The sequence below is a fragment of the Thamnophis sirtalis genome, unplaced genomic scaffold (genome assembly GCF_051295495.1).
Source record: "Thamnophis sirtalis isolate CommonGarterSnake01/CBP01778 unplaced genomic scaffold, rThaSir2_p1.2 scaffold_13, whole genome shotgun sequence".
Taxonomy (NCBI): Eukaryota; Metazoa; Chordata; class Lepidosauria; order Squamata; family Natricidae; genus Thamnophis; species Thamnophis sirtalis.
This window is the reverse complement of record NW_028261393.1, coordinates 4,334,638-4,358,471: the sequence shown is the minus strand read 5'-3', so window position 1 is coordinate 4,358,471 and position 23,834 is coordinate 4,334,638. Positions and strand designations below refer to the sequence as shown.

Below are 23,834 nucleotides of genomic sequence, written 5' to 3'. Positions count from 1 at the left end.
AGGGAGCACAATGTCCTCTCTTGAGCTTTGTAAATCTTTCCAAACTTGATGCCTTCCAAATGTGGGACCCCAGTTCCTAAATTGCTCAGCCAGCAGGTTCATTGTATTTGTAAGTCTGATGCTTCAGGAGGATTTGGGAAGAATGATAGCTGGCAACCTTGAAGGTTGGGGGTGGGGAGAAGCTGTTCATGGTGCATTTTGCCTCAACTGCAGGGAAAGGAGAGCAGAATAAATGCAGATGTGTTCTAAGCCTGTGGAAATTATTGTATTGCAAATAACAAATGCAAGAAACCAATTTCAGAAATAGGTGCACATTTTTGAAAAGCAACTCTGCAGAATTGGAAGGGGCCTTGGAGGTCTTCTAGTTCAGTGGTCACTGTGAGAAAACTTTGGTGGTCCGCTGAAAAATTATTTGCATTATTTATATCACGCTAAATACCATTTATCTTTTTAAAAGATTCATATTCGTGGTCCGCGGGATTTAAAATTATGAATTTAATGGTCCCTGAGGTCCGAAAGGTTGGTGACTCCTGTTCTAGTCCAACCCCTTGCTCAATCAGGAAACCCCACACCACTCCAAATGGTTCTCCAATCTCTTCTTAAAAACCTCCATTGTTGGAGCACCCACAACTTCTGGTGGCAAGTTGTTCCACGGATTAATTGTTCTCGCAGTCAGGAAATTTCTCCTTCGTTCTAAGTTGCTTCGCTCCTTGATTTATTTCCCTCCATTGCTTCTTGTCCTGCCTTCAGGTACTTTGGAGAATAGGTTGACCCGACTCTTCTTTCTGGCAGCCCCTCAAATATTGGAACGGAGCTATGATGATCCTTCTTTTCACTAGACGAACCCAGTTTGCAAGGAAACTTGGCCAGTCGATCTCCCAATACTTTGCAAGGAGAGGCTCCAAATTGTTGCATCTTCTTCTTGCAAGCCCATTTCATTTCACATGGCCCAAGGGACCAGAATATTACAATTTGGCTCCCAGGAGTGGTGATGGTTAGAAACCATCATTTTCTGGGGTGCAGTGAAAATAGGGTGGAAGGACCCCGTGAACGACCCATTCAGCACGTGCGGTTGCAAAGATGAGAGCTGCTGCAATCAAACTGGCGGGAGAGAAATTATTCCCTAAAGAAAACACATATTTAGCCAGGATGCTCCTCCTAAGGAGGAGCCTAGAAACCGTCTAAAAGGGTTTCCATGGAAACCGTTGGAGCGGGCCCGAAAAGGGCGATCCACCCACTTCTCTATGGTTTTCGCGGGCGCCTCTGGCCCAGAAACTCACTGGTGGCCGCGCTGCAAGTCGGGATAGCCACCTGACCTTGCGCCCGCTCTTCACCGCTGACCTTGTTTCTTCAGCCCCGCCTCTTTCCGAGCCGAAGCCCCGAATGGCGCCCCAAGTTCCCCTCCGTATGTAAAGTGACCAATGAAAAACGCAGCCCGGAGCCACCAATCATCCGAGAGGAACCAGATTTATTCCGCAACCTGCCCAATCGAGACGAGGCTTGGCGGCGCGTGACGTCCCGGCAGCCAGCCAATGAGAATCCCTCTTTGAGGAAGGAAGCGGCGGGACCTCGGCGGAGGCCTAAACTCCATGAGGGCTTGCATGGTCCCGGGGAAGGGGCGCGGCTTTGACGGATAGCCGGCCAATAGCGACCAGGTTAGGCTGGGCGAGGGCGGGGCCCAGAGCCTCGCGGGCCAATGGCAGCGGCGGAGGGGCGGGGCCCCGGAGCAAGCGTGTTCGGGTGTCTCCCGGCTCCAGCCCTCGTTGCCGCTGCTCCCGCCGCCGCGTGAGTGGGGGAACCCGGGGAGAAGGGTCCGCGCGGGCGGGAGAGGGCCCGGTCTGGCCGGGGAAGAAAGGCCTGCCCTCGGGGAAGCGGAGGAGGCCGGGCAGGGGCCGGAGGGGGGTCAGCACCTGGCGGCCTTAGAGCGGGATCCGGCCCGGAGATGGGCTCTTTTTTGGCCCAGCGAGCGGGGAATCCCCTGCCCGGCTCAGGCGGAGGTTCCTCTTCCCCGCCGTCCCTTGCGCAACCCCTGGCGGAAAGCTTTTGGAATGAATAGGGTGGGATGCTTCCTTTGGCCCAGAGGCTCTGAGTGGAGCTACGAGGGCTGCGGGTGCGGAAGCGGTCAAGATGCCTGCAGGGCAAGGGAGGAAGCCTCGGTCCATCAGAATAGCAGAGGGCTGGAAGGGACCTCGGAGGTCTTCTAGTCTGACCCCCTGCACAAGCAGGAGACCCTACAATATTCCAATCAGAGTAGAGCTGGAAGGGTCCTTGGAGGTCTTCTATACTAAACCTCTGCTCAAACAGGAGACCCTAGATAACCAATCAGAATAAAGCTGAAAGGGACCTTGGAGGTCTTCTAGTCCAGCCCCCTGCTCAGGCAGGAGACCTTAGATCATATCAATCAATCAAAATAAAGCTGGAAGGGACCTTGGAGGTCTTCTAGTCCAGCCCCCTGTTCAAGTAGAAGACCCTAGACCAGATCAATCAATCAGAATAAAGCTGGAAGGGACCTTGGAGGTCTTCTAGTCCAGCCCCCTGTTCAAGCAGGAGCCCCTAGACCATTCCAGACAAGTGGCTGTCCAGTCTCTTCTTAAAAGCCTCCAGTGATGGAGCAACAAACTTACATTGTTATGAATTTGAGATCCTTCATGCCAGAAATTGCTTTTGGTTCCTTCCATCTTTGTTTCCAGGTAAATATCGGTGGGAGGTTGAGTGCAGAGCGATGTCAATTAAACCAAAAGTGCTTGGGACTCTGTGAAAAGGCTGCAAGATTTCTGACTGGCAGCAGAACTGAAATTAAGGGCAAAACCCACATTGGGAGCCTATTCACGATTTCCAGAATAACAGAGTTGGAGGGGGACCTTGGAGGTCTGCTAATCCAGGCCCCCTGCTCAAGCAGGAGACCCTATAACCATTGCAGACAAACGTTCGTCCAATCTCTTCTCTAAAAACTTCCCATGTTGGGAGTATTTAAAATATTTGGAGGCAAGTTGTTCCACTGATTGATTTATTCTAACTGTCGGGAAATGTCTCCTTAATTCTGGGTTGCTTCTCTCCTTGATTAGTTTCTATCCATTGTTGTCCTGGCCTTCTGCTGCTTTGGAAAATATGATACCATATGATAGGAAAGATGAGAAGGATAAAAATAATACTGCATGGTTAAATATGCTTAAGACGTAAAACAGGGTGGGAATTACCTGTTCAGCAGAGTGATGGCATGGGTGGTGGTGGGGGAAACTGACTCTGTGTCTAGAGGTTCCACCACAAAACCGCGGTAGACTAAAGCGCGCTCGACGAAAACATCACGCTGTGAGCGGTAAAGTTAAAATTAACGCGAAAACCTTACCCTAACCCCCCAAAACCTAACCCTAACCCTAAACCTAAACCTAACCCTTAACCTAGCCCTAAACCTAACGCTAACCCTAACCCTTAACCTAACCCTAAACCTAACCCTTAACCTAACCCTAAACCTAACCCTTAACCTAACCCTAAACCTAACCCTAACCCTAAACCTAACCCTAAACCTAACCCTAAACCTAACCCTTAACCTAACCCTAAACCTAACCCTAACCCTAAACCTAAACCTAACCCTTAACCTAACCCTTAACCTAACCCTAAACCTAACCCTTAACCTAACCCTAAACCTAACCCTTAACCTAACCCTAAACCTAACCCTAAACCTAACCCTAACGCTTAACGTAACCCTAACCCTAACGCTTAACGTAACCCTAAACCTAACCCTTAACCTAACCCTAAACCTAACCCTTAACCTAACCCTAAACCTAACCCTAAACCTAACCCTTAACCTAACCCTTAACCTAACCCTAACCCTAAACCTAACCCTAAACCTAACCCTTAACCTAACCCTAAACCTAACCCTAACCCTAACGCTTAACGTAACCCTAAACCTAACCCTAACCCTTAACCTAAACCTAAACCTAACCCTTACCTTCACGTGAATCGGCTTGCTTTAAAAGCGCTTTTTAAAGCGCCCTTTTTTCTCCGCGGTCGTATTTGTCGCGCTGCTGATGACGTCAGGTACGGGCTTTAATCGGGCGCGCTTTAGTGGACTGTGGTTTTGTTGTGCCACAGTGTCTAGATGTTTTCGCATGCAATGCCCTGTGGTAGCATCCCAACAGGAGGAGTTGTTGAGACACTTTATGTCTAGGATGTGAGAGGTCTTCTGTATGTCGAGATAATCCTCAACTTGTGACCACAATACAGCGCAAAACATTTGCTGCTCAGTGAAACATTTGTTAAGTGAATTTGACCCCATTTTACGACCTTTCCTGCCACAGTTGTTAAGTGAATCGCTTTAGTAACCAGTTGTTAAGTGAATCTGGCTTCCCCACCGACTTTGCTCGTCCGAATGTGGCAAAAGTTGATTGCATGGCACAGGGACACTGCAACCGTCATAAATATGAGTCAGTTGCCAAGTATCTGAATTTTGATTGTTGCACCATGGGGATGCTGCAACAGTGGTGGGATTCAACATTTGTTTTACTACCAGTTCGGTGGGCGTGGCACAGTGGGCGTGGCAGGGGAAGGATACTGCAAAATCCCCATTTCCTCCCGATCAGCTGGAGGACTCGGGAGGCAGAGAATAGAAGGGGGCGCGGCCAGCCACAGGTGGTATTTGCTGGTTCTCCAAACTACTCAAAATTTCCACTACCGTTTCTCCAGAGCTGGCCAGAATCTGCTGAATACCACCTCTGCCACCGACACGTTTTAAAGCTCAAGTGAATCTCTTTGACGTAGTAGTGTTTCGATGTTTTGAGGGGCTGCCCCCAAAGAAGAGGGAGTCAAGCTATTCTCCAAAGCCCCTGAAGGCAGGACAAGAAGCAACGGATGGAAACTAATCAAGGAGAGAAGCAACCTAGGACAGGGGTGTGACTGGCGGCCCGTGGGCCGGATGCATCACATGCAGGCCACACCCACCCCAGTTGGCTGGGGAATTCTGGGAGTTGAAGTCCGCAGGACTTAAAGTCCCGAAGGTTGAGAAACACTGTGGTACAGGATCTCCTGCTTGAGCAAGGGGCTGGACTAGAAGACCTCCAAGGTCCCTTCCAGCTCTTGTTATTCTGTAAATCACGATTTCGCTCCCAGTTTGATTTTTGCCCTTTGTTCCAGTTCTAGTGAGGAATTTTCACAGTCCACACACTTTGATTAATTGTTATCACTCTGCACACACGGACACACACACACCTATATTTACCCATCGCCCGTCAGGCCTGGGGATAAGGATCGTTACCCCGCCCGAATGATGAATGTATGTTGTCTATTATTTTATTATATGTTGTTATCTTAATGTTGTATCCCCCCCTTCCTGGTTTTGTGTGAGCCGCCCTGAGTCCCCTCAGGGAAAAGGGCGGCCTACAAATGCTAATAAACCTAAACCTAAACCTAAACCTAAACCCAGAGACAAACATGAAGGAACCAGTGGCACCTGTGCCACGAAGGACCTCAAACTCATAATTTAGATGGACAGCCGGGGGCCACCGTTTCTCCTGAATGTACAGTATATAAGGCACCTGGCGTCCTTGATGGGCTGACACAAAATCGAGAATAGCGTGGCCTCCTTTCCTTGTGGCGTTTTAGACAGAGGGGACGGTTGCAATCTGCTCTCCACACGAGAGTAAAGAAAGAGACTCCCTTGACAGGCTTCCTGTTCACCAGCCAGGCGTTGCTCCATGGTTTCGCGTGAAGTGTGTTCGCCGAAAAGGACGGCGCTGGAGACTCTCATTGGGGAAGGCAATGGGCCCTTCTGAAGGTGTAAACTAGGGGTGTCAAACACAAAGCCCGGGGGTCGGATCTGACCTGTGGGATGCTTGGCCTGGGGGGGGGGGGCACCTTGGAAACAGTGGACCAGCTGTGGTGCTTTTGCTAGCAAAAATGGAGCTTTTCATTGGCAGAGAGTTGCAGGAGGCCATTGCAGCTGAAAACTGAGCTCAGGAACCCATATTCACTGGCAGACGGTTGCAGGAGGCCGTTGCAGCTGAAAACTGAGCTTAGGAACCCATATTCACTGGCAGACGGTTGCAGGAGGTTGTTGCAGCTGAAAACTGAGCTTAGGAACCCATATTCACTGGCAGACGGTTGCAGGAGGCCGTTGCAGCTGAAAACTGAGCTTAGGAACCCATATTCACTGGCAGACGGTTGCAGGAGGCCGTTGCAGCTGAAAACTGAGCTCAGGAACCCATATTCACTGGCAGACGGTTGCAGGAGGCCGTTGCAGCTGAAAACTGAGCTCAGGAACCCATATTCACTGGCAGACGGTTGCAGGAGGCCGTTGCAGCTGAAAACTGAGCTTAGGAACCCATATTCACTGGCAGACGGTTGCAGGAGGTTGTTGCAGCTGAAAACTGAGCTTAGGAACCCATATTCACTGGCAGACGGTTGCAGGAGGCCGTTGCAGCTGAAAACTGAGCTTAGGAACCCATATTCACTGGCAGACGGTTGCAGGAGGCCGTTGCAGCTGAAAACTGAGCTTAGGAACCCATATTCACTGGCAGACGGTTGCAGGAGGCCGTTGCAGCTGAAAACTGAGCTCAGGAACCCATATTCACTGGCAGACGGTTGCCGGAGGCCGTTGCAGCTGAAAACTGAGCTTAGGAACCCATATTCACTGGCAGACGGTTGCAGGAGGTTGTTGCAGCTGAAAACTGAGCTTAGGAACCCATATTCACTGGCAGACGGTTGCAGGAGGCTGTTGCAGCTGAAAACTGAGCTTAGGAACCCATATTCACTGGCAGACGGTTGCAGGAGGTTGTTGCAGCTAAAAACGGAGCTCGGGAGCCTGTTTTCGCTGGCAGCGCACGCGAGCCACCACAGGAGCCCCCGAAACGAGTGACATTGAGCTGATCAGGCCTACCCCAGCCCCCCCCCCCCCCAGGTCGAACACAACCCTGATGCGTCCCTCAATGAAATCGAGTTTGACATCCCTGGCCTAAACTCCCCTGCCATGTAATAAGCAGCTTTTTTTTTCCCTACTCTCTAGTTTACACCATGGGCAACGTCCTGGCTGCCAGCTCTCCGGCACCCCCTCCTACAGTGTCGGGGCCAGGCTCAGGCTTAGTATCGGTACCGCCGGGTTTCACCATGCCTCCCGTCACCGGACTTATTCCCCCCGTGCAAGATCGCAGCGCAGAAGAAAAATGCGACCAGCTCCCTAACCCCGGCACTTTTGAGGAATGCCATCGGAAATGCAAAGGTAAATTGCATTTGTGTGTCGGGCGGTGCGACTGCTGCATCAGCCACAACCTTAACTTGCTTTATCCAGAGGCATGGACCTCTATGAGCCGCGGTGGCGCAGTGGTTAGAGTGCAGTACTGCAGGCTATTTCTGCCGGCTGCCTGCAATTTGACACTGCAAATTTCTCCAGGCTCAAAGGTTGATTCAGCCTTCCCTCCTTCCGAGGTGCGTCAAAGTTTGCTAGGGGCAAGATGTTGACTCTGCAAACCGCATAGAGAGGGCTGTAAAAGCACTGTATAAAAAGGTAAAGATTCCCCTTGCAAGTAGGTGCTAGTCGTTCCCGACTCTAGGAGGTGGTGCTCATCTCCGTTTCAAAGCCGAAGAGCCAGCGCTGTCCGAAGACGTCTCCGTGGTCACGTGGCCGGCATGACTCAAAGCTGAAGGCGCACGGAACGCCGTTCCCTTCCCACCAAAGGGGGTCCCTATTTTTCTACTTGCACTTTTTACCTGCTTTCGAACTGCTAGGTTGGCAGAAGCTGGGACAAGTCACGGGAGCTCACTCTGTTACGCGGCGCTGGGGATTCGAACTGCCGAACTGCCAACCTTTCTGATCGACAAGCTCAACATCTTAGCCCAGTGTTTCTCAACCTTGGCAACTTGAAGATGTCTGGACTTCAACTCCCAGAATTCCCCAGCCAGCGAATGCTGGCTGGGGAATTCTGGGAGTTAAAGTCCAGACATCTTCAAGTTGCCAAGGTTGAGAAACACTGTCCTAGCCACTCAGCCACCACCTCCTTATATGGGATTTTGTAAAAACGCACGTGCCTACTATAAGCCCTACCGCACAAAATAAGCCCTACTTAAGAGCCTGCGCAGCTGGTCGTGCGCCCCTTCCATCCGACTGCTCACAGTGCCTTGGCCATGAGGCAAGGCAGGGGGGAGTGGAGCTGCCCTACGTGCCTCGCACTGGCTTACCTTAGGGCCCCCCCACAGCCAGGCCATCCGCACCCCGACCCCTGCCTCGTGGCTGCAGCCCTAGTGCATATTTTGGGGCCCAAAAGAACATAAGACCCAGTCTTTGTTTTCGGGGAAACACGGATCGTGTAGACCTTTTGACAATTAGTTTCCACCCATCCTTTCTTTTCACGAGTTTTGGTATTGGACCTGGGTACTTGAGAGACCGCCTGCTGCCAATTACCTCCCAAAGACCCATTAGATCCCACAGATTAGGCCTCCTCCGGATTCCATCTACCGGCCAATGTCGATTGGCGACTACCCGGCGGAGGGCCTTCTCTGTGGCTGCTCCGGCCCTCTGGAACGAACTCCCCGCGGAGATTCGGACCCTCACCTCCCTTCAGGCTTTCCGTAAAGCCGTTAAAACCTGGCTGTTCCGGCAGGCCTGGAGTTGACGAGTTCCCTTCCCCGCTCGAATTGGGTGACTGTTGATCGTTTTTAAATTTTCTCTGTATTCTGTTTTGTTGTGTTTGCCTTGTCTGTACTACCCCCCCTCCCCTGGGTTTGTTCGCCGCCCTGAGTCCCTCCGGGAATAGGGTGGCATATGAATGAAATAAACCTTATAACCTTAACTGGCCACACCCGGTTTTGCAGAAGGACAGAGCTCAGCGGGAGAAAAGCCGCCACTGACCTCCATCTCTCTCTCTCCGTTCCTTCTTTCCTTCCTTTGCAGAATTGTTTCCTATCCAAATGGAGGGGGTGAAGTTAACGGTAAACAAAGGCCTCAGCAATCACTTTCAGGTAAGAGTGTGACTGTGCGACAAAGCGGTGAGAGAGTGGGTGACCTGCAGCCCTCCAGGTGTTCAGTTCTGCACCCCAGCAGCTCAGCAGAAGTTGCAAGATCTGGAGGGGCTCCCAGTTGCCCGGAGGAAGGATTAAATTCTTTCTCTGTTTGCATTCCGCTTTTGGACGGCCTTGCTTTTCCTTAAAATGGGTCGGCCTGCGATCAACCATCCCTCGACCGAAACGCAGCATTCTTTTTTTTTTTTTTTTTGAGAATTTTTTTAATTGTTTTAGTTAAATAAAAACACACACACAAAAAAGAATCATCTTTCGTTACATCTTGTAGAAAGCATATCGGTTGGTTACAAATATATTCCGTGCGTTTCTTCCACAATCCTTACGTATACTTCATTCAAATCGAATTGTACATTTTAAGTCAAGAAAGAAAAAAATTATGCATTTTACTATCCCTGTACCACAGTTCTCATTTGGTTAGCATTATTTAAACATGTTTTTTATCTAGAATCATTTATATTTAAAGACACAACCACCTGCTGGCATTCGTTGCAGTTTCGATAGATCTCCAATAACATTACACCTTTATGACATATTCTGAAGAGCCGAGGTGGCGCAGTGGTTAAATGCAGCACTGCAGGCCACTTCAGCTGACTGTTAGTTCAGCAGTTCAGCGGTTCAAATCTCACCGGCTCAGGGTTGACTCAGCCTTCCATCCTTCCGAGGTGGGTAAAATGAGGACCCGGATTGTTGTTGGGGGCAATATGCTGACTCTGTAAACCGCTTAGAGAGGGCTGAAAGCCCTATGAAGCGGTATATAAGTCTAACTGCTATTGCTATTGCTATTCTGAAACAAATTCAGTTAAGTAAGATATCTAAGCATTTCCCCCACCCATCCGTAACACACCTGTATGTATCATTAAATATTATCCATTAATTTCTTTGTTATTATTGTAGTTGATTAAAAGTTATTTACTGTTTATCTCGCCTCTCCTCTCCACAGGCCCACACAGTATTATAACTTTATAGCCATCTTTAAACAATGATTTATTAATAAGATTTATAGGACTCTTTCCTCAATCCCAAATTAATTAATTACGTGCTAAGAAAATAAACATTAAAAAACAGCAGCATCCTTAAGCGTCGGCAAAACTGCCCCTTAAGGTTCCTTCTCCTTAACATTTCCGTCTAGGCCCCATGATGGGGAACCCATGGCACACGCGTGTCACAGGTGGCAACTCAACAAAAACAAGAGTGAAGGAAGCGAATGCAATGATATACCATCAACCGGTTCTTTCTTTCCTTCCTTCCTTCATTGCAAGTTGGTATATTATTTTTATATCCTATCGGCTCTAGCCAGCACAAGCAGGGATGATAAGCTTGGTGGTCCAACTCTGGGGCCTTAGAGGTCTTCTAGTCCAACCCTCTGTTCGAGCAGGAGACCCTACACTATTTCAGTCAACCGGAATAGAGCTGGAAGGGGCCTTAGAGGTCTTCTAGTCCATCCCTCTGCTCAAGCAGGAAACCCTACACCATTTCAATCAACCGGAATAGAGCTGGAAGGGACCTTAGAGGTCTTCTAGTCCAACCCTCTGCTCAAGCAGGAGACCCTACGCCATTTCAATCAATCGGAACAGAGCTGGAAGGGACCTTAGAGGTCTTCTAGTCCGACCCTCTGCTCGAGCAGGAGACCCTACGCCATTTCAATCAACCGGAATAGAGCTGGAAGGGGCCTTAGAGGTCTTCTAGTCCGACCCTCTGCTCGAGCAGGAGACCCTACACCATTTCAATCAACCGGAATAGAGCTGGAAGGGACCTTAGAGGTCTTCTAGTCCGACCCTCTGCTCGAGCAGGAGACCCTACGCCATTTCAATCAACCGGAATAGAGCTGGAAGGGACCTTAGAGGCCTTCTAGTCCGACCCTCTGCTCGAGCAGGAGACCCTACGCCATTTCAATCAACCGGAATAGAGCTGGAAGGGACCTTAGAGGTTTTCTGGAGGGACGATAGGCTTGGAGGTCTTCTAGAGGGATGATAGGCTTTGTAGTCCAACTCCGGAGGGCCACGCCTTGCCCATTTCTGCTTTCAGGGCACCACATTTACACTGCACAAGGAGGAAATAATGTGCCAGTGGGTTCCTGTGCACGCTTAACTGGAAAAACCAATGGGTTTAGGGTGCCTTTATTCACAAGTAAGTATTGGCACGTGGCCAGCGAGTTCAAAACAGAGGTGACGGGTTTCGGTCTCCGGTGGTTTCCCCCCAATTTTAATTTCTTTGACACTTCCCCGGTTTTTTCCGGAAACAAAGTCACGAAGGAAACCAGCGAGCTCCGATGTAGACCCGGCTGCCTCTCTGCGCTGACTCCGCTGTGAGCAAATCATATGTCCCCCCCACCCCCCACCCCAAGCGAGTTTGTCCAGGGTCCTCCACGCCGTTCCATTGGGGCGCATCCGCTTTTATTACATAAGCACGCTTCTTGTTTCAAGGATCTTGGCGTGTGATCACCTGGTGGTGCTTTTTCCTCCCCTCGGCTAATCCAGTGCATGTCTGCTGCCGAGATTTCTCCTCCTCCTCCTAGGCGTCCAGTTTTCTAACCGGAAGATCCCATTGTTTATTTCTTCAGGTTAATCACACGGTGGCCCTCAGCACAGTCGGGGATTCCAATTATCACTTCGGGGCGACATATGTCGGGACGAAACAGCTGAGCCCCACAGAGGTAGGTTTACATTAACTCCGAATCAGGATGCGACTTGTGCTACTTTGACGCCTATTGAGTATCTTAGATGCCTATTTTCCCTCCCATTTCCCCCCACCCAGTCTGAGCCGTTCAGAGATCTGCATATGTGGAACTGATATGGGTAGATTGCAGGGGTGACACCGAAATACAATTTTATCAAATTTTTAATCTACATCTTCAATTATCGTATCCTATCTCAACTTCATTTTAGGCTGCATTTTATTCCAATCCCATTTTTAAATCGTATCTTATTCCAGTTCCATTTTAAATCGTATTTTATTCCATTTGAAATGGCTTTTATCAAATGTTAGTAATTATAATTCGTTCCAGGGATTTTGCACTTTGATTAGCCCAAGGGCTCATCGATAAAAGACTCAATGTCAATTTCAGCTTTTAAGTAGTATTTCTCAACCTGGGTCATGTTAAGATATTGTGGATTTCAACTCCCAGCCAGCATGGCTGGCTGGCTGGCTGGCTGGCTGGCTGGCTGGCTGGCTGGCCGGGGAATTCTAGGAGTTGAAGTCCACACATCGTAAAGTGGCCACGATTAAGAAACGCTGCTAAGAAGCCGGCTAGGTTGTTAGGAGCAGAAGAAAGAATGTAGAAAAAATGTGGAGACTCTGGAAAGAGTGCAGAGAAGAGCATCAAGGATGATTAGGGGACTGGAGACTAAAACATATGAAGAACAGTTGCAGGAACTGGGAATGTCTAGTTTAATGAAAAGAAGGACCAGGGGAGACATGATAGCAGTCTTCCAATATCTCAGGGGTTGCCATAAAGAATAGGGAGTCAAGCTATTCTCCAAGGCACCAGAGGGCAGAACAAGAAGCAATGGGTGGAAACTAATCAAGGAGAGATTCAACCTGGAAACAAGGAGGAATTTCCCGACAGTTAGAACAATTAGTCAGTGGAACAGAAGTTGCCTCCAGAAGTTGTGAATGCCCCAACACTGGAAGTCTTTAAGAAGATGCTGGATAGCCATTTGTCTGGAACGGTATAGGGTTTCCTGCCTAGGCAGGGGGTTGGACTAGAGGACCTCCAAGGCCCCTTCCAACTCTGCTATTGTATTGTATTGTAAGGACTAGGGGAGACATGATAGCAGTCTTCCAATATCTCAGGGGTTGCCACAAAGAAGAGGGAGTCAAACTATTCTCCAAGGCACCTGAGGGTAGAGCAAGAAGCAATGGGTGGAAACTAATCAAGGAGAGAAGCAGCTTAAAACTGAGGAGAAATTTCCTTACAGTTAGAACAATTAATCAGTGGAACAGAAATTGCCTCCAGAAGTTGTGAAGGCCCCAACACTGGAAGTCTTTAAGAAGATGCTGGATAGCCATTTGTCTGAAACGGTATAGGGTTTCCTGCCTAGGCAGGGGGTTGGACTAGAAGACCTCCAAGGTCCCTTCCAACTCTGCTATTGTATTGTGTTGTATTAAAGAACCTTGGCAGATCCTGCACTGAGCAGGCAGTTGAGCTAGATGATCCCTTGAGTTCCCTTCTAACTTTCTGTAAAACTTTAGGCTCTCTGTCATATTGTGTAGTAATCTTCCTTTTTGGAATTCAAAAGTAAAATATAATTGGTAATATACAGGTTCATATGGAAGAGGTTCAATATGTCATTTTCCAATATACAGGAAGTCCTTGACTTACAGTCGCTCATTTAGTGCCCGTTTGAAGTTAACAACGGCACTGAAAAAAAGTGGCTTGTGACATTTTTCACACTTAACGACCATTGCCGCCTCCCCGTGGCCACGTGATCAAATTCAGATGCGTGGCAACTGATTTGTCTTTATGACGCTTGCGTCGTCTCGGGGAGGGGGGGGAGGTTTCACCTGATCTCCTTTTGCGACTTCCTGACAAGCCAAGCCAAGGGGGGAAGCCCGATTCGCTTAGCGACCGCGCACACTCCCTTAACACCTGCAGCGATTCGCTTAACGGTTGTGGCGAGGAAAAAAAAATCTCCCGAGTGGAGCAAAGCTCACTTGACCCAAAGCCTCGCTTAGCAACAGAAATTTGGGGCTCCGTTGTAAGTCCAGGACCCCCTATACTTATTTTCAGTGCCCATTGTAACTCGAGCGGACGGTCGTAAACGGAGAACTAGCTGGCGACGCTTTAGACCCTTTCCCAGAGAAACATGGGTTGTAATTGCTTGCCAATTCTAGTCCTTGAGGACTAGAAGACTGCCAAGGTCTCTCCCAAACTCGGTTGTTCAAACATGCCGCTTGTTTCTCTCAGGCCTTCCCGGTGCTGGTGGGTGACATGGACAACAGCGGCAGCCTTAATGCACAGATTATCCACCAGCTCACAAATAAAGTTCGGTCGAAGGTGGCTTTCCAGGTAGGTGTCCTCTGGGCCCACACCGATCCCTCTTTCCCCATAAAATTCAGCCACGGCGATCGTTTCTTCCCAACATGCTGACTTAACATGAATCCCTCCCTTCTAAGCCACGCTGGCTGTTTACCAGGATTGCGTATTGCGTTGTGCCGTAGACAGTGGCACCTTGTGAAACACCTGCGGGAACCACACTCTACGTTCCTAGGTGTGTCCAATGGTTTCTTGCAAGGCATCTAATTGGCACCCCCTGCTGGTCAAATTTTGAATATCTCTCAAATTTTGAACCTTCTCCTCCTGCTTCCTGCTCCTCCTCTCCATAAGCCCCACTCCCTTCTAGCACTGATGGCGTAACCTGGTTGGGTCCCGAAAGGTCTCTTAAGAAAAGAAGCCAGCTCAGAGAGCACCAAGGACACGACAGTCCTTGTCCTCCTCCTCTTCCTCCTCCCCCTCTTCCCTCCTCCTCCCCTTCCTCCTTTTCCCTCCACAAATCCCATTCCTTTCTAGCACTGATGATGTTACCTAGTTTGGTAATGAAACGTCTCTGCAAGAAAATAAGCTCAGAGAGCACCAAGGACCCCATAATCCTCCTCCTCCTCCTCCTCTTTCTCCTCCTCCTCCTCCTCCTCCTCCTCCTCCTTCTCCTCCTCCTGTGTCTCTGCCTCCCCCTCCTGCTTCCTGTTCCTCCTCTCCATAAGCCCCACTCCCTTCTAGCACTGATGATGTTACCTAGTTTGGTAATGAAACGTCGGCAAGAAAATAAGCTCAGAGAGCACCAAGGACCCCATAATCATCCTCCTCCTCCTCCTCCTCCTCCTCCTTCTCCTCCTCCTCCTTCTCCTCCTCCTCCTTCTCCTCCTCCTCCTTCTCCTCCTCCTCCTCCTCCTGTGTCTCTGCCTCCCCCTCCTGCCTCCTGTTCCTCCTCTCCATAAGCCCCACTCCCTTCTAGCACTGATGATGTTACCTAGTTTGGTAATGAAACGTCGGCAAGAAAATAAGCTCAGAGAGCACCAAGGACCCCATAATCATCCTCCTCCTCCTCCTCCTCCTCCTCCTTCTCCTCCTCCTCCTTCTCCTCCTCCTCCTTCTCCTCCTCCTCCTTCTCCTCCTCCTCCTCCTCCTGTGTCTCTGCCTCCCCCTCCTGCCTCCTGTTCCTCCTCTCCATAAGCCCCACTCCCTTCTAGCACTGATGATGTTACCTAGTTTGGTAATGAAACGTCGGCAAGAAAATAAGCTCAGAGAGCACCAAGGACCCCATAATCCTCCTCCTTCTCCTCCTCCTCCTTCTCCTCCTCCTCCTTCTCCCTCCTCCTTCTCCTCCTCCTTCTTCTCCTCCTCCTCCTCCTTCTCCTCCTCCTCCTTCTCCTCCTCCTCCTCCTCCTCCTTCTCCTCCTCCTCCTCCTCCTCCTCCTCCTCCTTCTCCTCCTCCTCCTCCTCCTCCTCCTCCTCCTCCTCCTCCTCCTCCTCCTCCTCCTTCTCCTCCTCCTCCTCCTCCTCCTCCTCCTCCTCCTCCTCCTCCTCCTCCTCCTCCTCCTCCTCCTCCTCCTCCTCCTCCTGTGCCTCTGCCTTCTCCTCCTGCTTCCTGTTCCTCCTCTCCATAAGCCCCACTCCCTCCTAGCACTGATGACGTTACCTGGTTGGGTCCTGAAACGTCTCTTAAGAAAACAAGCCAGTTCAGAGAGCACCAAGGACCCCCACAGTTCAACCCCAAACTCCACGTATTCTTTCCTGTAACTCTTCAAATGCAGACCAGTCTTCTTTGCTCACCCTCTCCAGACGCAGCAAGCCAAGTTTGTCAACTGGCAGGTGGACAGCGAATACCGAGGTACAGATTTCACCACTGCTGTCACGCTAGGGAATCCCGATGTTTTAGTAGGCTCAGGTGAGCAGATTGCATCCTCCGATTCCTTTTCTTGCTATCCGTTCTGACCTGGGCTTCCCAAAAAGCAGGAGGCAGATTCCTGGTCCCGAAAAAAACCCTCTTTTTATTAAACGAAGGTGAATTCCTCCCATTCCCATTCAGCAAACAGTGTTTCAAAGGAATGTTTATGACCACAGACCTTATCTAGCTTGGAAAGCTGCCATGGGAATATTTTTCCAAAGGAGGTGCTTTTGCAAGGCAAGGCTGGGCACAGAGTCTCGGAGATTCACGGACAGATCTTCACACTCCTGAAAGGAATCTGACGACAGAAGAAATTGTTTCCTGCAAAATAGCAATAGCAATACCAATAGCAGTTAGACTTATATACCGCTTCATAGGGCTTTCAGCCCTCTCTAAGCGGTTTACAGAGTCAGCGTATCGCCCCCAACAACAATCCGGGTCCTCATTTTACCCACCTCGGAAGGATGGAAGGCTGAGTCAACCCTGAGGCGGTGAGATTTGAACAGCCGAACTGCAGAACTGCAGTCAGCTGAAGTAGCCTGCAGTGCTGCATTTAACCACTGCGCCACCTCGGCTCTAAAAGCCCCCTCCCCTTTCGCTTCTCTTTTATGTCCTATGGGAGGGGCCATTCACCTTCCACCTGTGATTTTACTCCCAAGTCGACCCCTGTTCTTTAGCTGTTCCCTTCGTCTGGCAGCTCTGCACATGCGCACACTGGGAACAGGCTCCAGCTGTTCTTCTGCCTCACTGATGTCTGACTCCGAAGGCAGCTGATAACTGTCAGACGGCCTTGGCCCTCTCTCTGCGTCCGACACAGAGCCCTCATCCGACCTTCCCCAGCCTCCAGGACTGGCCCATGTTCCTCCCCAACCTCCCCACTGTCCGAATCTGCTGCCAGCTCCTTCCTGCTTAGGCTGACCCTTGATTCAGCCCCTGACCTCTTCTGACAGCGGGGGTCTTTCCTGGAAAGAAAGCCCCCCCCCCACCATGGTATTGAACAGCCCCTCCTTCCCATCTGCCTTCCACAGGAATCCTAGTGGCACATTACCTGCAAAGCATCACGCCGTGCCTGGCGCTGGGCGGAGAGCTGGTATACCATCGACGAGCAGGGGAAGAAGGGACCGTCATGTCTTTCGCTGGAAAGTACACAGGTACCAACCGCAAATTTTTGGGGGAGGGTGTGTGTGTTGTGTGACACCAGCCATTTTTGGACTTTGGGGGCGCAGGTCAGCCTGGGTATGTCTGTGGTTTAGTGGGGAAAGTGGAACTTGGCAGCTGGATTTATGCCTCCCAAGAGGGACGATCTAGAAGAGGGGGGTCTCCAACCTCGGCAACTTTTAAGACTTGTGGGCTTCCACTCCCGGAGCTGGCTGAGGAATTCTGAGAGTTGAAGTTCCACAAGTCTTTAAATTTGCCAACGTTGGATCTAGAAAAACTCGCCTCTGCCAACTTCCCACGGGACAATTCAAGTCTTTGTATTTTTCGGAGTATAAGATGCACCTTTCCCCCCACCAAAAAAAAGAGGGTGAAAATCTGGGTGCCTCTTACACTGAATTCAGCATTTTTGGCCTCCCAAAACCCCTCCCCTTTGCAAAAATGGCCGTGCACAGCCTTTAGGAGGCTTCCAGAGTGCTCCTGGGGGCTGGGGAGGGCAGAACCAGGAGCATTCTATAAGCCTCCTAAAGGCTACGCATGGCCTTTTTTCGACAAAAAACGGGCCCGTTTTCACAAAAACCGGGCTGTTTTTGGGAGGCCTGCAGAGTGCAAAAACTTTTTTTAAAAGGCCTCTTCAAAATCTTGGTGCATATATACTCTTATACTCTGAATCGGGAGGCTCTCACAACAGTCACTCGAGCCCTTGTGATCTCTAGGCTGGAATACTGCAATGTGCTCTACATGGGGCTGCCCCTGAAGTGCATCCGGCGACTGCAGTTAGTCCAGAATGCAGCCGCGCGAGTGATAGTGGGCGCACCGCGGTTCGCCCACGTTACACCCATCCTCCGCGAGCTGCACTGGCTACCTGTCGATCTCCGGGTGCGCTTCAGGGTACTGATGACCACCTTTAAAGCACTCCATGGTAGTGGATCTGGGTACTTGAGAGACCGCCTTCTGCCGATTACCTCCCTCCGACCGATTAGATCGCACAGACTGGGCCTCCTCCGAATCCCATCCCATGTCGACTGGCGACTACACGGAGGAGAGCCTTTTCTGTTGCAGCTCCGACCCTGTGGAACGATCTCCCCGTCGAGATACGCACCCTCACCACCGTCCAGGCCTTCCGCGCAGCCCTCAAGACCTGGCTCTCCCAACAGGCCTGGGGATAAGTCCTTAATTTGCCCCACCCGAGTGTTGAATGTAGAATGCATGTTGTGTTTTTACTACTTATCTTGTTTATATATTGTTTATTTTGTATTGTACCCCCTCCCTAATGGTTGTAAGCCGCCCTGAGTCCCCTCAGGGAAAAGGGCGGCCTATAAATTTTAATAAAATACCTAAAAAAAAAATACTCTGAAAAATACAGTAATTTTTCATTCTCTGAACTTTTATTTTTGGTGGCCACGTTTTCCGTCGAAATTATTGTACCTCTTGTTACAGGTAGCCCTTGGCTTAACACAGTGGTTCCCAAACTTGGCAACTTTAAGACTCGTGGACTTCAACTCCCAGAATTCTCCAGCCAGCTCTATATCTATCTATCTATCTATCTATCTATCTATCTATCTATCTATCTATCTATCTATCTATCTATCTATCTATCTATCTATCATCTATCTATCTATCTATCATCTATCTATCTATCTATCTATCTATCTATCTATCTATCTAATCTATCTAATCTATCTATCTATCTATCTATCTATCTATCTATCTATCTATCTATCTATCTATCTATCTATCTATCTATCTATCTATCTATCTATCTATCTATCTATCTATCACTATTCTCCAGCTCTGCTGGCTGGAGAATTCTGGGAGTTGAAGTCCACGAGTCTTAAAGTTGCCAAGTTTGGGAACCACTGGCTTAACAAGCCGAGGTCCCTCTTGTGTTCGTAAATCGAGGATCGTCTTATAGTGGTGACGTCACTCAGTCTGGGGCAGGGTCCTACATGAGGATTTCATGCAAATCTTGGCCCTCCAAGTAAGACCTTCTCCCGTCTTCCACAGCGCCCAACTGGATCGCGACGCTGACAGTAGGACAGGCCGGAGCGCACGCCACGTATTACCACAAAGCCAGCGACCAGGTGAGCGGCTTTCGGGAGACGATGCGTGGAAGAAGAGGGAAGCCCACCCACCCCCCTCTTTAAAAAGCTGCTGCATCTTTCTCCCCTCCCCCGGGGGATCGCTGAATTGAGCCATCCGGGGGATAAGGTGCAGCTTGCTTTTATAAAAGAGCTGCAGTCAAATCCCTCGTCGTTTGAAGGGATTTGGGGAGAGGGGGAAGGGCTGCAGTGTGGGGGGGGGGCAGGCGCCACTGACCTGGCTCTCCTATCGTCTCTCTGGTCCGGCTCTCCAGTTGCAGGTGGGGGTGGAATTCGAAGCCAGCACCCGCATGCAAGACACCAGCGCGACCTTCGGGTACCAGCTGGATCTCCCCAAAGCCAACCTCCTTTTCAAAGGTATGGAACCCTTGGAATTATGTGTGTGTGTGTGTGTGTGTGTGTGTGTGTGTGTGTGTGTGTGTGTGTCTTCAGTGAAATGAATCAAAACGATGGCTTGACTTACGACTGTTTGTTTAATGGCTTTTCCAAGTTGCGACAGCCCTGGCAAAAGGAACTTTTACAACCCGGTCCTCGCGCTTAGGACTGACGCAGTTCAGACGATCAGAATCTGGACAGCTGTACCATGATCAGGCTGGGCAATTGAGAGAGGGGAGACCCTTAAAAAAACCTCCCATACCCAATTTATCTCTCTGTCCATCCACCCATCTCTCTCTAGCTATCGATCTATCTATCTCTGTCTTTCTATCTATCTGTTCATTCATCTATCCATTTATCTCTTTATCCATCTCTGTCTCTGTCCCCTATCGATCTGACTATCATTTATGAATCCATCATCTCTATCTATCTATCTATCTATCTATCTATCTATCTATCTATCTATCTATCTATCTATCTATCTATCTATCACTATCTATCACTATCTATCTTCTATATCTATCATATCTACCTATCTACTGCATCTATCTATCTATCTTCTATATCTATCATATCTATATCTATCTACTGTATCTCTCTAGCTATCTATCTACTATATCTATCTATCTATCTATCTATCTTCTATATCTACTGTATCTATCTCTATCAATCTATCTATCTATCTACTGTATATCTATCTATCTATCTATCTATCTATCTATCTATCTTCTATATCTATCTACTGTATCTATCTCTATCAATCTATCTATCTATCTCTATTATCTATCTATCTATCTTCTATATCTATCTACTGTATCTATCTATCTCTATCAATCTATATATCTATCTACTGTATCTCTATATCTATCTACTGCATCTATCTATCTATCTATCTATCTATCTATCTATCTATCTATCTATCTATCTATCTATTTTTCTGTGTCTGTCCATTGATCTCTTTCTATCTTTTCCATCTCTGTCTGTCTCCTATCTATCCATTTATGCATCCATCTACCCATCTCTGTCTCCCTGTCCATCCACCCATCTTATCTATCCACCCATCTATCTGTTTTCCATCTATCTCCCTCAGTCTGTCTGTCTATCCATTTATCTCTTATCTTTATCCATCTCTGTCTCCTATCTATCCGACTATCCATTTATGCATCTATCTATCCATCCATCCCTGTCTGTCTATCCATCCATCTATTTATCTGCCCATCCATCTATCTATCTCTATTTTTCCATCTATCCATCTGCCTCTCTCAGTCTGTCTGTCTATCCATTGATCTCTCTCTGTCCATCTCTGCCTGCCTGTTTGTCTCTACCTCCTGCCTTTATTATATTATATGCATTTATTACAGTTATTTATTGTAATTATCACTCCTTTGTTTACACGTTCCTCCCCTCCCCCAATCTTTTTTTTTTTTTTGACTCCAATTCCTCTCCGTCCTCCAGGCTCCATCGACAGCAACTGGATTGTGGGGGCCGCCTTGGAGAAGAAATTGATCCCGTTGCCCCTAACGCTGGCCATGGGCGCCTTCCTCAACCACCGCAAGAACAAATTCCAGTGCGGCTTTGGCCTGACCATCGGTTAAACTGCCCTTCCTCCTTCTTCCTCCTCCTCCTCCTCCTCCTCTTCACCACCTTCAGTGCAGTTCGTGGCCCCCTTTCCCTCCCGCCTGCATCCTTGCCTGGCTGGAGGCTGCCCTTGGTGGGGAAGGGAGCTCATCTGGGGACGGAGAGCAGGAAGGAGGCCTCCGACCCACAAGGGGAGGATGGCGGTTTTCAGAGAATTGGGGGGTGGGGGGGCAGGGGGGAAGCGAGGGGCTTTGGGCCAAAATAACAGTTCACAAGATCCGCGGAGTGGGGGCAATGCATGGCTGTCTCCTGCCACCAGGGGGAGCTCTAGCCTCGGGAATCGTCCTTTCCCAGGGATGAGGATGCCAGAGGTCTGAGGCTAAGGGGAGCTTAGCCACCGCCCCCCCTCCCACCCCCCCACCCCCTATTTCCCCTCCATTTTCCCCCCTCCCTCCCTCCAGGAAAGAGACAGCCAACTATGACGGTTTTCCAAAGAGAAAAATCCATAGGACCTGCGTTTTTTGTAAAAAAAACTTCCCACTCTACAGAACTTTCTCCTGCTTTGCTCTATTGGGGATATAGAGATGTTTTCGTAGATTTTCACGGGTGTAGCTTATGCTGGTCTTCTTGTATTCGTGTAAGACTCTGTAGAGGTGAGTCTATGGAGCTGACTGTGGGCTTGAGTGGTGTTCCTTCTTGGCGTATCTTGGGGAAGCCATGGAGTTTGGGGCATTTGGAAGATTTCTCTCCGGGGATGATTCTTTACTGGAGATGTGCTGGTCTCGTCGTATTCGGGTCTTTTTCCCGTGTAAGAGTGTACAATCTTAACACGGGAAAAGACCCGATTATGACGAGACCATATATATATATATACATCCCCAATTAACCAAACCAAGGGACTGTTCTGTAGAGTGGGACGGGAAGTATAGATATATAGATATATTGGTTCTCGCTTCCCTGATGGCTTTGCCAAAAGAGGAAGGGCAATCGTGATATTGTCGGGCCTGTTTGGGGGCCCCCCCGATTGCACCTCCTCCCTCCCCACTTCCCCTTTGGTCAGAAGGTAAACTGCAATTGTGTTTTTTTCCAGGCTGTTTTGGGGCTCCCTTCCTCAATCTCCTTCCTTCCTTCCCCCTCCCTCTCTTTCCCCCTCCCTCCCTTCGTTCCTTCCTTCCCTTAAAATCCTCCCTCGCTTCCTTCCCCCTCCCTCCCTTCCTTCCTTCAAAATCCTCCCTTCCTTCCTTTCCTCTCTTACTTGCCCCCTCCCTTCCTTCTTCCTTCCCTCCCTCAAAATCCTCCCTTCCCTCCCTCCCTTTCTTACTTCCCCCCTCCCTTCCTTTCTCTCTCCCCCTCTCCTTCTTTCCTTCTCCCTCTCTTTTCCCACCCTCCCTTCCTTTCCCTCTCTCCCTCCTCCTCTTACTTCCTCCCCCTCCCTTCCCTCCCTCAAAATCTCCTCCCTTCCTTCAAAATCCTCCCTCTCTTCCTTCCTCCCTCTTCCTTTCCTCCCTCTCTTACTTGCCCCCTCCCTCCCTTCCTTCTTCCCTCTCTTACTTGCCCCCTCCCTCCCTTCCTTCCCTCCCTCAAAATCCTCCTTCCCTCCCTCCCTCTCTACTTCCCCCCCTCTTCCTTTCCTCTCTCCCTCCCTCTCTTATTTCCCCTCCCTCCCTTCCTTTCCTCTCTCCCTCCCTTTCTTACTTCCCCCCTCCCTTCCCTCCCTCAAAATCTTCCCTCCCTTCTTCAAAATCCTCCCTCTCTTCCTTCCTCCTCTCTTCCTTCCTCCCTCTCTTCCTTCCTACCTCTCTTCCTTCCTCCCTCTCTTTCCTTCCCCCCTCCCTCCCTTCTTTCCTTCCCTCACTCAAAATCCTCCCTTCCCTCCCTCCCTCTCTTACTTCCCCCCCTCCCTTCCTTTCCTCTCTCCCTCCCTCTCTTATTTCCCCCCTCCCCTCCCTTCCTTCAAAATCCTCCCTCTCTTCCTTCCTCCCTCTCTTCCTTCCCCTCCCTTCCTTCCTTCCCTCAAAATCCTCCCTTCCCCCCTCCCTCCTTTTCTTCCCCCCTCCCTCCTTCCTGTTGGCTTTGCCAAAAGATAAAGTGTAATTGTGTTTTTTTTTTCAGGCCTGTTTTGGGGGCTCCCTCCTTTCCTTCCTTCCTTCCTTCCTTCCTTCCTTCCTTCCTTCCTTCCTTCCTTCCTTCCTTCCTTCCTTCCTTCCTTCCTTTTGAGTTTGCCAAAGGATTAACAGCAATTGTGATTTTCTGTGGCCTGTTTTGGGGGCCCCCTTCCTTCCTCCCCTCCTCCCTGCCTCCTGGACCCTCAGGGTATGCAGGAGCTGCCATTGTCTCTCTGCCTTTGCTGCCTTCTTTGCTGGATGTACAAAAACAGTGTTTCTCCGACCTTCCCCACTCTCCCCCCCCCACCCACCGGATACAGACCCCCCCCCCTCTTCAGTTGAAGCCTCTGCCCTGTGCATGGAAAAAAAAAAGCTTTAAGGGACCATCGGAGCAAGCAAGGCCCTACGGAGTTTGTGGGGGAAATGTCTGCACTGCCCCCTTCCCTTCCACCACCAGAGACTGCGTGTAAATCATGTTTATAAGTTATGGGGAGTGGGGGGCAAAAAGAAAAAAAAAGGATCTTTTGCAAATGGAAAACAAAACAACCTCAACAAGGGGAGCTGCCTCCCTCCTCTGCAAAGTTCAGAATATCTGGTTTCAATAAAAACCCATCTACCACTCTCCCCGT

General features: G+C 49.6%; 1 protein-coding gene across 2 annotated transcripts; it reads left to right on the top strand.

Annotated features, from left to right (window-relative positions):
• The first annotated feature begins 1,551 nt into the window (after positions 1-1,551).
• TOMM40 (translocase of outer mitochondrial membrane 40) lies at positions 1,552-21,953 on the top strand. 2 transcript variants are annotated; one of them, XM_087727462.1, is made up of 10 exons: positions 1,552-1,655; positions 6,998-7,210; positions 8,879-8,946; positions 11,567-11,659; positions 13,913-14,014; positions 15,785-15,890; positions 16,919-17,041; positions 19,053-19,129; positions 19,402-19,504; positions 20,978-21,953. In XM_087727462.1, the coding sequence occupies exons 2-10, from the start codon at positions 7,006-7,008 to the stop codon at positions 21,115-21,117; spliced, it is 1,017 nt and encodes a 338-aa protein (XP_087583588.1). In that variant the 5' UTR covers positions 1,552-1,655; positions 6,998-7,005; the 3' UTR covers positions 21,118-21,953. The 2 variants fall into 2 exon arrangements, with proteins under 2 accessions (XP_087583588.1, XP_087583587.1); XM_087727461.1 differs by lacking the exon at positions 1,552-1,655 and adding an exon at positions 1,720-1,785.
• The last annotated feature ends 1,881 nt before the right edge of the window (positions 21,954-23,834 follow it).